Genomic DNA, 15125 nt, shown 5'->3' with positions numbered 1-15125 from the left:
TCCCAGCAGACACCTGCTCTAAAGAAACTCTGCTGAGATACTAGGATTTGGTAACTCACAGCTTTTCTTAAAGCTGTCATTTGGCTGGAGTAAAATTCTCATACTCCCAGACAGCGGATGCTGCAGAATATGTGCAGTTTCTGTAAAACTGACAAGGTTTAGCTGTAGGATTAAGTACTCTTTTGAAGTGCTCATTTGCATTCAATGAAAACCCAGGCAGGGTTGAGACAGACTGATCTTGGGGAAAGCTACAGGATGTGCTGTCTCCTAGAGCAAGTGGACATTTTAACTAAGTATCATTCGTAGTGTGTTAACAAGCAGAAGTAATATCTAAATAATTCCTTATGAGCTCAGACTCAATTCAGCTTAATAGAAGTACTTGAGCGCTTTCATATACAGAGGTGGGAAATGGTTATGTACATTGGTTCTTCTTTAGCTAAGGAACATGTTTTCATGTAGCATTAGTGAGGATGATGACAGGGTGGTTCATTTCCATTATTCTGAGTTTTAGTTTTGAATACTGTTTATTTGGCAAGTCATTAGTCATCTATCTTTTATACTCTAGAAAACAAAGGAAAAATCCTGCAATGAGTATAAAATCTCTTCCAAGAATATGACCACAAATTAGGGGATGCTGCTGTGCCAACAAATAGATGCTGCAGTGCCAAGGCTGCAAAACAGGGAAGCTGTCATGTGTATTTCAAGTGTCAAGCCAGTGCTTCTCAATGTTCTTTTTCATTATATCTTAAAACAGCTTCAGTGCTAGACAAAGCTTTCAAACCACTCATTTTCCTATGAGTTTTAAACACAGCACTGCTTTGTGCAGAATTAGCTATAGGAATCCAGCTTGGTTCCCTCATGTATCATATCTGGGGGTTTGGTCATTTTCGTAACTAAATGGTTTTGCCATGTAATCAGTGTGAGCTTGGGGGGAGGGTGCTCAGGCTTTCTGTTTCCTACATCTGTTGTGCTGCTAGTGTGGAGTGCCAGGTTTGCTAGGTGTCTTTTGTTTTCCTGTTCTTGTTTCTCCCCTTTGTTCTTTACATGTCTGAAAACCTCAGTCTTTTACTCATTGTTTGGGCTCCTTTATTTGCCTGTATATCTTTGTTGCATTCATTTTTGGTTTAGGATCATTTCAAGTTCCTGTGCTAATTTCCTCGTAATATTAACCAGCTGTATTAATGAGATAATAAACCAGACTTGTTGGTAATGAATTGATTCATTCAGCTATTGTATTTAATTAGAAAGGCACTTAACATTCCAACAGATGTTCTTATTTTGTTTCATTATCCTTGTGTTACAACAGCAGGCTTATAAATATGTACTCTGCATGTCTATATTTACATAACACACTCCTCAACCTAAAGTCTTGTTATTTTGCAGTAAACTGCAAAAACTTACATGAAACCTGTAAATATGTGTCTTAAGCCAATTCCTACTAATTGCTCTTCCATCGTTTAATTTCTCAGATTATGTGCAGTCTTGAATTTTCAGAGTATTCTTCATCTGATAACAAAATGCTTGATCTCTTTAAAATTAGTTAAGTTTCTTCCCTAGTTAAACGCCATTGTCTTTGAGCTTACCTCCTTTCCTCCTGGTCTCATGACTTTCATTCTTTTTTGTCTGGTGGCAAAGCTTCAAAAAGGATACAAGTGCCCTCCCCTCAGCATACCCTGTGGATGGATTTAGGGAGTTCCTCCCTTAGCTTGCTGATTGCCTACTGGAGGGGTTTTCCTCTCCCTGAGCTCATGCACTCAAGTCACAGCTGCAGGTTGCACCCCAGGGCCAAGCCATGTGAATGAGGTGTTGTAACAGTGAAGTTGTTTCATTGATCTGAACCCCAGTATGTCTACTTTCTGGCTAGAGAATGTAATTTCTGCAGCAGTGTTCAGCTTGTCCCCAGATCTACTCAGAGCACATAGTTCAGATGTGCAACCAAGACAAATTGAGCACACAGCTCTTATGCATTTAGTGCATTGCACGTCTGTATGTACAACAGTAGTTTTTGCAACCTGAAGCCAGTGCTGGTTGTCCTTGTTTAGGAAGGACAGTGATGAAATCTCAGTGTTTTCCTTTGTGTGCAGTGCTTTTTAAGGAACCTTGCACGCTTTATAAAGCATACTTACGGTAAAAAAACCCATGAAACAACTAAGGCTGTTAAGCTGAGAAGAGAGGAGGAAGCTGAGATGAGAAGAAGGTCCTGTTTCATCTTGCTGCTTCTTGCCATGCACTCCTTAGTTTGCTCTTGCACTTGGGCTCTTGGACTCTTCTGTGGGAGTTTTCAACATTGTGGAGCAAAAAGAAAGGAGTAGTTCTGTCTAGTTAAAGAGTTGAATTGACTCAGCAAAGGATTTGGCAAGCAGAGGAGCCAGCACAAGCAGAAGGGCAATAGCAGATGGTTAGGAGTGGTAGGATAAGGTGGAGAAAGACAGGCTGACAAAACACCCCTTTACTTGGTGGCAGCAAGCTGTAACTCAGGCTAGACCATCTCTAAGGACTTTGCCTTTCACAACTCACCTTCAAATGCTGAATTTTTCTTTCCTTTTATTTCTGATACTTGCGTCTATTATATTGGCCATAAAATTACATGGCATATTGCTTTGTGATAATTGCATGTGTCATTGTGCAGGTAGAGTACATTGCCTCTACTACGGTAGTCTGCATTATGACTTTGTGGGTGTAACATTTACTTAATGTGCAAACTAACATTAGTTTTGAGTTGAAAGCAATTGTATTTGAAATGAAAAATGTTTCAGTAAGGAAAAGGAATCCATTTTGGGCCTGTTGCTTTGTTAGTTGTGAAGATTAACCGGTCTATATTATAGCATCACTTAAAATAAAGCCTTATAATCTCTGTAACAGGCATTATTTTAATTTTCTTTTATCACTGTTGTAAAGGTGTTTAGAGTTTCTGTGCTCAGATCAGGATTCCATTGCAGTAGGTATCCTGTGGGTGCGTATAACAAGAAGTAGTGCTTATTCTAGTTTTGAAAGTAATTTGTCTAACCCAGATAGTTTTCTATATAATCTTAAATGTCTTCAAAGCATTCATTTTCTTTTCCCCTAAAGAAGTGGGCATACTTCTTAGCCTTTGTTTTCAAATAATATATTCCTTTAGTCTTCTCTTTCTACTAATCTACATTCTTTAGCTCTGAATTAGCTGCAGAAGACCACAAATTTATCTCTCCTGTTAAAGGCTGAACAACATGGTGACTGTCAACACTGTGAATGAGATGATAGGGATTTTCTTAGTTCCTGGGTTCGGTGGACTTTCTGTGAAGACTTTGGGATATCTGTTTGTGTAACAGTCCTGCTGTTTTTCCATTAGGCAGAGAAGGAAAACTCAGTGATGACAGTGGTAACAGGATGATTTGGCAGAAACTTAATGCATAGATTTTGTAGAGCTCTGTTCTCATAGGGAGCTAGGTCCCGTGCTGTTCACAGACACAAATAGGAAGGGTGTTAGGTGATAAATTTTTCTGTGAATGTAATTTCTCCTCCAAGCTCTTGAGTGAACTGGACAAAAAAAAAGTGCTATTTAATGTTAACAAATGCAAAGTAACACACATGGGAGTGAACATGAAGAGTATGTCCAGTGTCTTGTACATTAACACCTGATTCACAACTTCTCTGAGACTTTGAAATCACTGAAGATACTTCAGTGGTTAATTCAATAATCATAAAAGCAAGCAAAATGCTAGGAGTATAAGAGAAGAGACTGAGGAAAAACTGTGCTGATTTAAAATCCATTTTCTTCAACTTTCAAGCATTTTCAAACCACTCCTCACACCAGCACATGAAGAAGGGTAGAGTAGAACTAGCCAAGAGTTCCACCAGGCCAAGGAATGAAGAACCATTAGGAGAACATAAAATGTTGCTGCAGGTTTTGTAGGTGTTGAAAGACCAACAAATTCAAACAGTACAGAAGCAAATCCATGGAGGGGAAAGAAAAAAGATAAAAGCCATAAAATGTTGTTAAACTGAGGTACTCATAGAGCCTGTGAATTAAACTCTCCACATTTGTATTTCTGGAAGACTATTCTATTTTTCCCTATTCCCTATGCTATTATTCCCTATTGTTTTCTCTATTTATATGCACTTCTCTAGATAATTGCTTCTTGCTATCCTCAGCCAAGGCATTTGCACTACAGAGATGTTTAATCTGACCCTATGAAGTCATTCTTGTGGCAGTAAATTCTAAGAGAAACACTTGCTACTTCTCCCTCATTTTCATGTGTCTCTGCATGCGGGAGTCCTGGTGGAGCACAAGAACTCGATTTGAGTGTTTTATTTCCCTAGTAGCCCTTAGCTGTGCCTTAGTTAACAGCTTTTCTTCAGTACCCATGGCCACTCTGCTTTAAAAAAAAAAAATAGAATCAAAATTACTTGGTTTTGCAGAGATTTCAGTAGTATGCTTTGCTTTATTTGTACTATTTTTGATGTTTCTGTTATGTGTTAGTCCATTAAGTGCTATGCTTAAAGGCTGTGTGTCTTTGTTCAGCTCTGTGCATTTATTCCCTTTTCAGTGAGTATTTTTTGTGGCAGATGAGTGCACAGATATTTTCATGGATTTTTATTTTCCCCTCACCTCCTCCTTTAAGTGCCTTTGAAATAAATTGCATAAGCTTCTGCAGTTGCCACACAAGTCTAGTAGTCTAAGTTATTGTCTTTTAGTATTAGATACTCTGGGCAGCAAAAAGAATCTTCACCCCAGTTTATTCCTTTCAGCAAGTCATCACTACAGCTGAAGATTAACAGCTCTGGTTTTCCAGCCCAAACAGTTACTATTCCCAATACTCATGGTAAATAACTCTTATCAGCTATTTGTCTATATTGAGTAGCAGTTCCTGCCGTACGCACCTGTCTTTTGAAAGTTGGTTTGTTGAGACAGATCGACATTGTTTATTTGGACTTCTAAATGTTTAAATAGGTCATTGCAAGATACCTGAACCAAAAATGAACAAAAAGCAGTGTAGCTGCTTACTGGGCACAGCTGAACTGGCTGACAGCATGTCTTAGTTCTCTTAGCACCAGAGAGAGTCAGCAATTGCAAAGGGAATCAAGTTGCTCTACTTTTCTCAGAAACCATGTTTTAATGGTTCTTCAGGCTACAAACTAATACTGACTGTAAATGCACAGACCTAGGCTCTTGCAGGTAACATCAGTTTTGTTTGGGAGAGCAGACCCTATCAGGAGGATTGTTCTAGCACTTAGTGTAGCAGCTGCTGTTCTTAAGGTAGGAAAAAATTGAACCCTTTTTACAATGCCAGTTTAATAAAGAAATGTCTTGGGGAAAGGAATGGGCTGAAATGAGGGTAAAATTATGAGAGAAAAATGTTAGGCTGTCAACAGCAGTTGTATAGCTCCAGGTAATGCCATTTCTGTGTGCTGCCATCTCTTCTCAGATAATTTTATGGGAGAGACTGAAGGCTGTGTAACCTGACTTCAGCCAAATCATTGCCTTTCCAGGAAGTGTAATGTTTTCAAATGTCATAAATACAACCCTCAAAGGTTGTGCAGGGCATATACGTTGTTCCAGGAGCAGTGTGGAACCAACGAAGTTGTATTTCCTATGGCTTTGTACTTTTTCCCACCTGTGGGACAGTAGCTCTAGCTTACCCTTGGTCGCTGGAGCACCTTCATCAGGCAGCTGTGGCTGCTGTGGAGCGCTGCATGTCCACACTGGCTGGCCAGCCACTGGTGAACAGCCTCTATGGTGGGTGGCAGAGCCTCGTGCTCCTTTCCATACCTCTCTTCCTTTATCTGAATGGAAATTTGTCACAGAACTTTTAGGAGCTTCCCAGGTCCATCTGTGAAGCTCTGGCCCTTCTTTTGTTATTTCAGTGTCTTGGGAGGGTGGGGGGGAGAACTCCTGCATTAGCTTATTTTCCTGGGAAAGAAAGCTAAATAGATGTAAATTTAAAGATTAGTTTTCAAATTTTTCATGTGGACAAGTTACCAGATTACCAGATTTCATGTGCTTGCCACTGCATAATGCATATATGTGTATTTTGTAGGGTAAAAGTTGTCATATATTGATTCTTCTATCTGGTAAATATTGTTAATTAAACTTCCTTTAGCCGTACATTCCTGCATGACAAAATATGATTTGGGAGAAGGCCTTTTTCTTAATTCTTTGGATGTCTTCAGAAGCTGAAACTGAGGAGGTTCCCTCTGCACATCAGGCATTGCTCTTTTATTGTGAGGGTGACTGAGCACTGGCAGAGGCTGCCCAGGAAGGTTGTGGAGCCTCCATCCTTGGAAATACTCAGAAGCCATCTGGACACGGTCCTGGGCCACCAGCTCTACATGGCCCTGCTTCAGCAAGTGGATTGGACCAGATGACCTTAAAAGGTCCCTTGAGCCCCAAACAAATGTGAAATTTCATTTTTCTACAGGGGTGTTCATGTTGCTGCAGGAGTCCAGAGACATAGGGTTTGTTGTCCTGCTGCAGAAATTAACTTCATAACACAAGAATCAGGGAGAGCCATGGTGTTTTCTTTTCAGTTTTCATCCTCAGAATGCAAGAACTGTTGGGGAGTTTTTTTCCGTTTGCTTTTACTCTCCTTTTGCTATCCAAAATTGATGTAGCTGAAATCAAGGGTTCATAATGAAATTGGTATTTGCTTCCAAAATAAACCCATAACAAAGACTGAGATAGGATTTGTTTGGAAAGCGAACACCATGGTTTATTTCTGGACAACTGGAATTTGGTTAGGCTAATGGGGACAGCTCTTGAAATCTGTTGGTGTCACAATATTTCTTAATGAGTTACACTAATTTATACCAGTGGAAGAACTTAAGAATTTACACTGCTATTGTTTATGTTGTTTATAGGGACACAAGTATACCCTGGGTCAGTGTGTTTGTTTGCAGTACTACTGCAGTACTGTGCAATCCACCCACTTGTTGAACCACAAACAGCAGTGAACCTGACGAACAGAAGCTGATGACTCACTTCTGTGTGCTGTCATTTGAGCAACCTGTGTCTGGCACAGTATAACACAAACACAGGCCAATGACCTTTCCACATGGGGCATGGCAGGCGCCTGTTCAACATCTGTACAGTTAGGAAGTGTTTCAGTTTGTGCTATAGAGCCTAAAGCCTTCCTGATAGCGTGAGGAATGTGTCAAAGAGAGTAGCTTCATTCATATCATCAGGTACTCTAGGTAACGAAAGGAAGAAAAATAGGTTTCTTATCATAAAACTTTCATTAGTAATAACCAGAGAGCACTTGTGTCTGTTTGGCTTGGTGTCAGCGGGGAGTTTCAGCTGGAGCAAATACTCGAGAACTACCCTGTGCTAACCTCACACCATCCTTCTTGGAGATAATGGAGTTAACTCACTTCCAAGCACCTCGTTGCTGGAGTGATCCATGCAATAAAATGGGGAGCCAACAAAACCAGTTTTATGTGCACTGCCTAAAAGTACTGCAAGTGATGTAGATTTATTCGCTTAGTCACACTTAATTATTCTTTTTATTTGTTTTAGATACAGAGTGTATTTTGGAGCCTTTGTCTCTGCCAGAAAGTCCAGGTGGCTTTGATGCTGTAGAAAGTTCTCCCTACGTGCCTTGTATTTTCTGCAAAGAATGCTATCTCTTAGCAGAGCAAAATCAGCTCCTGAAGCACATGATTATTGAACACAAGCTCGTCATAGCAGATGTGAAACTGGTAGCGGATTTTAGAAGGTAAGGGTTATATTGTTTGAAAGGAGCGTGTGCTGCGGATACTGTAGAAAGCTTCAGAAAACTGGAGATCGTCTTTTTAAAATAACAGAGGGGTCTCATGGGAGGATTTTTATTACTCTTTTTATGATCTTTTTGTTGCTGGATTAAAAGGTTGTTTTCTCATCCCCTCATATTCCCCAGCCCCTGCATGTTGCTAGGACTTGATATTCAAATACAGGACAATGCTTGTAGGACATATCCTAGGGACTTCTCAGGTCTCATCAATAATCAACAAGTTGCATACAAACTAGGAAGCTGTTTATTTCACAAAGCACATTCAAGAGAATCAACTCCTAATTTGGGGATTTATTCGCACAGGATAAGACTCGGTTTCTCCACTTACAGTGTCCTAAAGTGTATTGTACGCAGAAGTTGCTCAATACAGGATCTGTTACATTCTGGAATGAAATTCATTTACCATATTTTAAGGATGCCAACATTTCCCCATAGAAATCACATTTAATCCTTAACTACACTTTGCAGTACTGCAATCTACATACAACTGCGACTCCTTCTACAGCTGTGTCATTGATCATCTCAGCAGGGTCACGTTTGGCTTGCTTCCTCCAGGAGCTGGCATGGCCCCAGCTGGCTTGTAATTTCAGAGACGAGGCACTTGCTTGACATTTTGCTTTCACACACAGCAATGTATAGGCCCAGCAGTAGGCTAGATGGTAGCTGCCAGTTTATAGATAGGTCTGTCACAGTGTTTAAATGTTAGCTGGATAATTTCTCAGCTAAAGGGAGTTTTATGGTAGGTGTTCTGCTATTAGTTACTCAGCCAAAGACAGTAATTTGTGTCTATCAAGATGCAAAAAAAAATAAATACTAGGATGAAATTTAGGAAGGGAAACATAAGCCATATAAATCCCTATTCAGATGTGTGAGCTTAACATTGTTTAAAATTGAAAACTGATACTTGTTCGGTTTTATGCTGAAAGCAGGCAGAACAAGAATGCAGGGTGCTTTAACGCTAGTTTATTCAGAGAAATAAAGGGATTGGAGCTGTTCAGTCATGGACCACCAGTTTAAGTGTGCTTGGGGGATTATTCTGCGTTAATAGAAATGTATTTTAAAATCACCTTTTCAAAAAAATGCCCATTTGGATTCTCTTTGCTGCTGATGCAATGGGAAAGTAGCCAAATCTTTTAGAAAGTGGCCCCAGGATGTGAAATGATGGCGTTGTTACTCTTCAGTGTGCCTTCTCTTATTTGCAACACTGAATATCAGTAAAATAGTCTAATAATATGCACAAAAAAAAAAAAACACCAAAACCTTAATCTGAGGCGTTAAACAGAAGTGTGGAAAATACAGGGAAGCAACTATAAAAATGTAATTTTTTTTAAATTTAGCAATGAATTGCAGTCAGTCTTAGGAATACCTTTTGTGACAGAACTACAAGAAGTGGAGAATGCAGACAAGAGCAGTGCTAATGGAAAACAAGAATAAAGATTGGTTGGAATGAAGTCAAGAAGAAGAGATAAGGGTAATAAGCTTCAGCTGCATGACTGGACATGGACATAATCAGTGTCACTCATGGACACTGATCACTCATTCTCTGTTCCTGAAAGTGCAACAAGGCATTGCCTTTATTTGATCGTTGATTATTCAGGTTAAGATATGAAATCCCTTAACAGTCAGCTTCATGGCACAGATGGTTATGGTTAAGTGGATCTGTCTGAACATTTTTTTTCAGTGCAGAGAACAGACTAATGACACCTTGAAATCACTTCATTTGCACATTTATGTCCTAAAAGCTCAAGGATGACTTACTCTGAGAGTTTCTGTTCTGAGTAGCAGCAAGACATTGTGCATTATGAGCAGTGGAGTAGTCAGAGGGACAACAAAACACTCACCTCTCACTGACATCTAATGATGCCTCTGAATGAGCTTCAGCGATGCATGCTGGCTTCACTCTCCTTAGCAGTCTGCTGCACAGAGGTTAATCCTCTCCACGTCAGAGTTAGTAGAAAGAAACACATTCTGCTTCCTTAGGTGCTGCAATTGAAGTCCTTATACATTTAGGCGGTAAACAGAGGTAACGTGAACCACCATGGGTTGTGATGGCTGTGGCCAGTCAACTTTTAGATTGCACAAGTATTAAAAGCTACACTATTTACACTTCATAATAACAATATCTGATTTTTTTCTGATTCTTTGACTAATTTGATGGCATGTCAATAGCAAGTTGTTGCTGAGTAGTTAGCCTTTACCTTAATGACTCTCCCATGATTTATATCATGCACATGAGTCATAGGTATAAATATAAGCATGCACTTAAGCATTTTCAGATTTTTTTTCCTTAATGGTAAGATTCTGAGTATTTAGCATAAGGATTGCTTGGTCCCCTTCATCATATAATTTAAGGTGATGATTTCTTCTGGGTTAGACAGTAGCTTCGTAGCTCAGTTGGGGTCTGGTCTGTTGCTGCTTCTGTAATACAGACAATGATAGCACAATATCATTGATGAGAAAATGAACATGAGCCAGCAGTGTGCGCTTGCAGCCCAGAAAGCAGCCATAGCCTGAGCTGCATTAAAAGGAGGGTGACCAGGAGGTCGAAGGAGGTGATCCTGCCCCTCTACTCTGCTCTTGTGAGACCTCACCTGGAGTATTGTGTGCAGTTCTGGTGTCCTCAACATAAGAAGGACATGGAACTGTTGGAACAAGTCCAGAGGAGGGCCATGAGGATGGTCAGGGGACTGGAGCACCTCCTGTATGAAGATAGGCTGAGAAAGTTGGGGCTGTTCAGCCTGGAGAAGAGAAGGCTGTGTGGAGACCTCGTAGCAGCCTTCCAGTATCTGAAGGGGGCCTATAGGGATGCTGGGGAGGGACTCTGCATTAGGGACTGTAGTGATAGGACAAGGGGTAACGGGTTCAAACTTAAACAGGGGAAGTTTAGATTGGATCTAAGGAGGAAATTCTTTCCTGTTAGCGTGGTGAGGCACTCGAATGGGTTGCCCAGGGATGTTGTGAATGCTCCATCCCTGGCAGTGTTCAAGGCCAGGTTGGACAAAGCCTCGGGTGATACGGTTTAGTGTGAGGTGTCCCTGCCCATGGCAGGGGGGTTGGAACTAGATGATCTTAAGGTCCTTTCCAAGCCTAAGTATTCTATGAGTCTATGATTCTAATAATGTTTTTAAACAACTATAGTTGATGGATTAAACCGTCAAGGTGTGTTTAGGGCTTTCCTTATCTGTCTGCTATCCCATTCCCAGGTGTTTGGAGACTTTATTTTTCTGTCTATGTAGTTGTCTGCTAAGCTACAACTTTCATTGTAACTCCACAGGGGACCTGCCAGAACCTCACTTCTGACAAGCTGATATTTTTACTGAGCTTCAGGTTCCTGCTTGCATGTTGCAGAACACAAAGCATAATATTTTTTGAATTTGAGAGTACTCTATTTTATAACTTTTCAGTAAGCATGCATCCGAGTGCCAGCTTCTGTCTGAAGATGGGAATAGGCCGCAGTATTTATGTGAAGCTTAATGCAAATCCGGCTTATTGAGTTCTTCACTGTGGCAGGATAGTTAAACCCAGTTTTAATGAAGCTGAATGAATTTAATGCTTGTGAAAAATAAAGAAATTAAAAACAGAGACAGGCATTAAAAACATTAAACTGAAGAATTTAGAGGATGGAAAAAACAAGAGGTGATCAGCTCTTTATTAAACTTTTTTTGATGTTTCCTTTTTCACTAATCATCTCTCCCTTGTTGTCAAAGATACATCTTGTACTGGAAGAAGAGGTTTGCAGAACAGCCCATCACAGATTTTTGTAGCATAGTAAGAACAAATTCGGAAGCTCCGTTAGGTAAGTCTGCTGCTCACTTACTCTCTGTTCGCCAGATCATGTGATAATTTTTGGCATATACTGCTGCTTTGATCAGCCAAGTGTGAGGAAATCTGACACTAGGTCAGAAGACCACAGGACTAATATTTAACTCTTAACCACATATTTAAACTTGTCTTTTCCAAGGATTGCAACACGTGTTTCAGCACTGTGTTGAGTGAGGATGAACTCGGTACATGCTTAAATGAGCTGCCAAACTAGGCCAGTTGCAAATCAAGACCTATAATCAGTATGGCTTATATCATGGCTGGGGAAGCTTTGGTACCTGCTGCATCAGTAATTGGTGACAATCCTTCCAGAAATGTGGAGAAATATTCCTGGTTTTCTGGGACTTTCTGACTTCACCCTGTCCACCACGCCCACTGATTCTGCTAACTCTTCCTGGACATCAGGGCCACAAGTCACCTTTCCTCTCCCCTGCCATAGAGCTTACTGTTCCAAGAGTATTAGAAGACAATACCTCCACAGCAGGGATACAAAGACTGCCATTTTTGGGGTTCCAGCACAAGACCAAAGACCATACTTCACCATTCTGGTGCATTGGCACAGTGGGACATTCCATCCTAAGGACTGTGTGAAGTGACTATTTCTCAGAAGTAGCTGATAACATTTCTTTGGTCCCCCTTTTCTAACAGAAAAATATAATTTGCTTAAAAGCAGATAAGAGAACATTAGGGCTTTGCTGCTTCTCCATGGAGAGCTGAAAGAGAGGTATAAGTGCATGCAGCCAGTGTCAGAGATGGGTGGAAGGTGAAAACTGGGTACAAAATGTTGTTGTTGTTGTTATTATTATACAAACTAAGGTTTAGAAAAAAAGCCCTAGAAAGCATGAAAGTTACTCCAAAGACCATAGTTGTTTTTCTCTTACGTATTTATGGTTTTGCCTTACCACTCAGTTTGAAAATTGCAGACCAAGTGCCTGAATGCCCAAGTTTGCCAGAATTATAAACTATTGATAGCCCTGTCAGAGGAAAATTACAATACTTTGTTATCTGTTTATTAATTTATTAATTTCTTATTAAAAAATTAAATTATTAAATTATTATTTATAATAAATTTATTAATTTTAATGTCTAGCTCCTTCAAATTTGATAGCTCAGAAATCAGGGGTTTTGTCATCACACAGGCAAAAGACGGGAAGAAAAGATGGGAAAGGCTGAAATCTGGCAAGTTTAAATTGTAAAAGATGTACTAATGGACACTTCGGTTCACCAACCACATAACCCTTTGATTAACAAAGAGTAACTTTGAAATGCAAAATATTAAGTGCATTTACATATTCCTACATACTGAGTAATTTTAAAGTAATTTATTTGAATAAGATTTATTATTAAATTGTATATGAACGTAAATAGTAAAAAGTTACTTAACATGAAATGTGGGTAAAACCGAAGTAGAAATGTAAGTTAGGCACGTCTCAATGTGTATTACTAAGCAGTTGTGATGCAGATGGTAAAACAAGATAGCAAAAGTGATCATGGTAACATGATCAGTTAGGGTAAGGAGAGAGGGTATACCAAATGGTAACTACTGAAAACTGACAATAACTTTGGGAATATAACTAAAAATCCCACGTACAAGGTAAAACTAAAGGTGATTTCACGTTTCTTTCATGCTGACTTTATACTGTAACCAATGTAAATAATTAAAATTGCTTAATGTCTCCAGAAGAACCATCATAAGAATAAAGCTGGTACTAGAAAAGATCTATGCAAGACTTCTGTCTTTGTACTGCAATATAAATGATGTAAAGGTCTTATAACTATGTATATACAAATATTTGAACATGTTTCATTAAATTATGACTTTTAGAGATTAAAAACCACAGTCTCACATTCTTAACACATTCCAAAGGTTTGGCAAATTGTGTGCCTGAAATATTCAAAGCAGCTCAAATTCTCATCCCTTACCCACACTTCCTAATCTCTTAACAGAAGAACAGGATAATTATTTTCTCCTGTGTGATGTTTTACCAGAAGACAGATTACTTAGAGAACAGCTTCAGCAGAAGAGACTGGTAAGAAATTACTATTGTTTCATTTTCTGAGGTGACCAGTTGCATAGTGGAATATATGGTAACTTAGTGGGCATTTTAAAGTGAAAACATCTTTTTTGCTAAACTGCAAAATCCTGAGTTTTATATATTTTTTTAAAGCTCATTTCCCTAGCTGCTGCACAAACATACACAAACTCCTTGTTTATAGATTTTTCCTTGGAATAAATTTAAAGATTGTAAGTCAATGTTCCGCACAAGTGGAGAATAAGCCCAGAGCACTGAAAAAGGCTGAGTGTGCTGAACATTTTTCTTCTTGCAAGCATCTGCAATGCACTGGCACACTGTCTTTTGTGTAATAATATAAATGCAGGGAAATTAGCAAAATAAAACTCAGTGTGTGATACTGTGGAAAGAGAAGGTGCTACTTACTTACAGAATCTTCAAGCAAGTTGTGTTTGTGCATTCACACTATGTTACCCAGATGTCCTTAATTCACACTCGCGTGCTCAAAAGCACCACATTGTATGACTGGAGGAAGTCTGACCAGGATTGTTTCTATGAGATGCAAAGGACGAGAAATGCCAGCTGTTGAGACCTCATGAACTGCTCTTGTTCTTCCTGCTTGGTGGTGGCAACCTTGTACTTTGGACAGACCTCTCGTATCTTTTAGTAGCTGTCAGCTCTAACTGTGTGGTCCTTCATGTTAAACTCTTGCTGACTTCAGCTGCCATGAGTCTTAGTCCAGGTTGCTGACCACTGAGGATTTTTTGTTGTTCTCTCATTTGATATATGCATCCGTAGTGTGGTTTTGCTGTTGGGCTAATTTAAAAATGAGTGTTATGTGATACATGGCAGCCTTGTTACCAGGCTCCTCAGGCGAGGTCTTCTGCTGGCAAGTCATCTGCACTGTGAGGTATTAGAGTGCAGGCGTTATGGTCTTTGCATAAATATCTTCCTCAGTTTACTGCTGGCAGCTCTGTCCTGGGAATTGTCAACACAGGCCTTCTAACCCTTTGTTATGCTGTTTCTTCTAGTATATTTCTATTACAAGTCTGTATGTACTACAGTATGCAACTAAAGACACCTTAGATCATAAGCGTTCACAATGAAGGAGGTGCTTACAACAAACAAATTCTAGTCCCCAGGTAAATTGAAATTGGCAGATAAAATCCATTTAGTTCAACTATCCTGTTGTAGTTCAACTATCCTGTAGTTCAACTATCCATGTTCTACAGCTTGCAGTACATGACTGCCGAATTCCCAGAACCAGTGGAATATGCCCAGGTTTTACACAGCCCTCCATGGTATCCTAGCTCCAGCAAAGGAGAACTGTGGTAGTTCCTGCTGCTGAGGATTTCCCATGGAGTTGCCTCTGCTGAAATCTTTCCTGCATAGGTCCATTGGATTGACATGGACTCAGAAAAAACAGCTGATGCACTCATGCCTAACGTGCTTCTCTTCCATTGTAGGAGAAGTCATCTTGGATTAGTAAAAAAAAGGTTTGTCTAGTTCACTTTCTTATCCCGAAAGACAAGGCTCAAGGGGAATC

General features: G+C 39.7%; 1 protein-coding gene across 3 annotated transcripts in view; it reads left to right on the top strand.

The window, feature by feature from the left end:
* ZNF277 (zinc finger protein 277) overlaps positions 1–15125 on the top strand; it is a 52833-nt gene that overhangs the window by 14229 nt on the left and 23479 nt on the right. For 2 of the 3 annotated variants that reach the window (XM_061467705.1, XM_061467704.1), the window contains exons 2-4: positions 7493–7691; positions 11453–11541; positions 13515–13597. In XM_061467705.1, coding sequence (XP_061323689.1) covers positions 7493–7691; positions 11453–11541; positions 13515–13597 — 371 coding nt within the window. Of the gene's footprint in view, positions 1–5049; positions 5237–7492; positions 7692–11452; positions 11542–13514; positions 13598–15125 lie in introns of those variants that run through there. The other variant, XM_061467706.1, reaches the window with a different exon arrangement.

The sequence above is a fragment of the Pezoporus flaviventris genome, unplaced genomic scaffold (genome assembly GCF_033815535.1).
Source record: "Pezoporus flaviventris isolate CSIRO_AGI_PZ_B2104156 unplaced genomic scaffold, CSIRO_AGI_Pfla_v1 ptg000045l, whole genome shotgun sequence".
In the NCBI taxonomy this organism is placed as follows: domain Eukaryota; kingdom Metazoa; phylum Chordata; class Aves; order Psittaciformes; family Psittacidae; genus Pezoporus; species Pezoporus flaviventris.
Note: the sequence above shows the minus strand (reverse complement) of the source record. Positions and strands in the feature narration are given on the sequence as shown.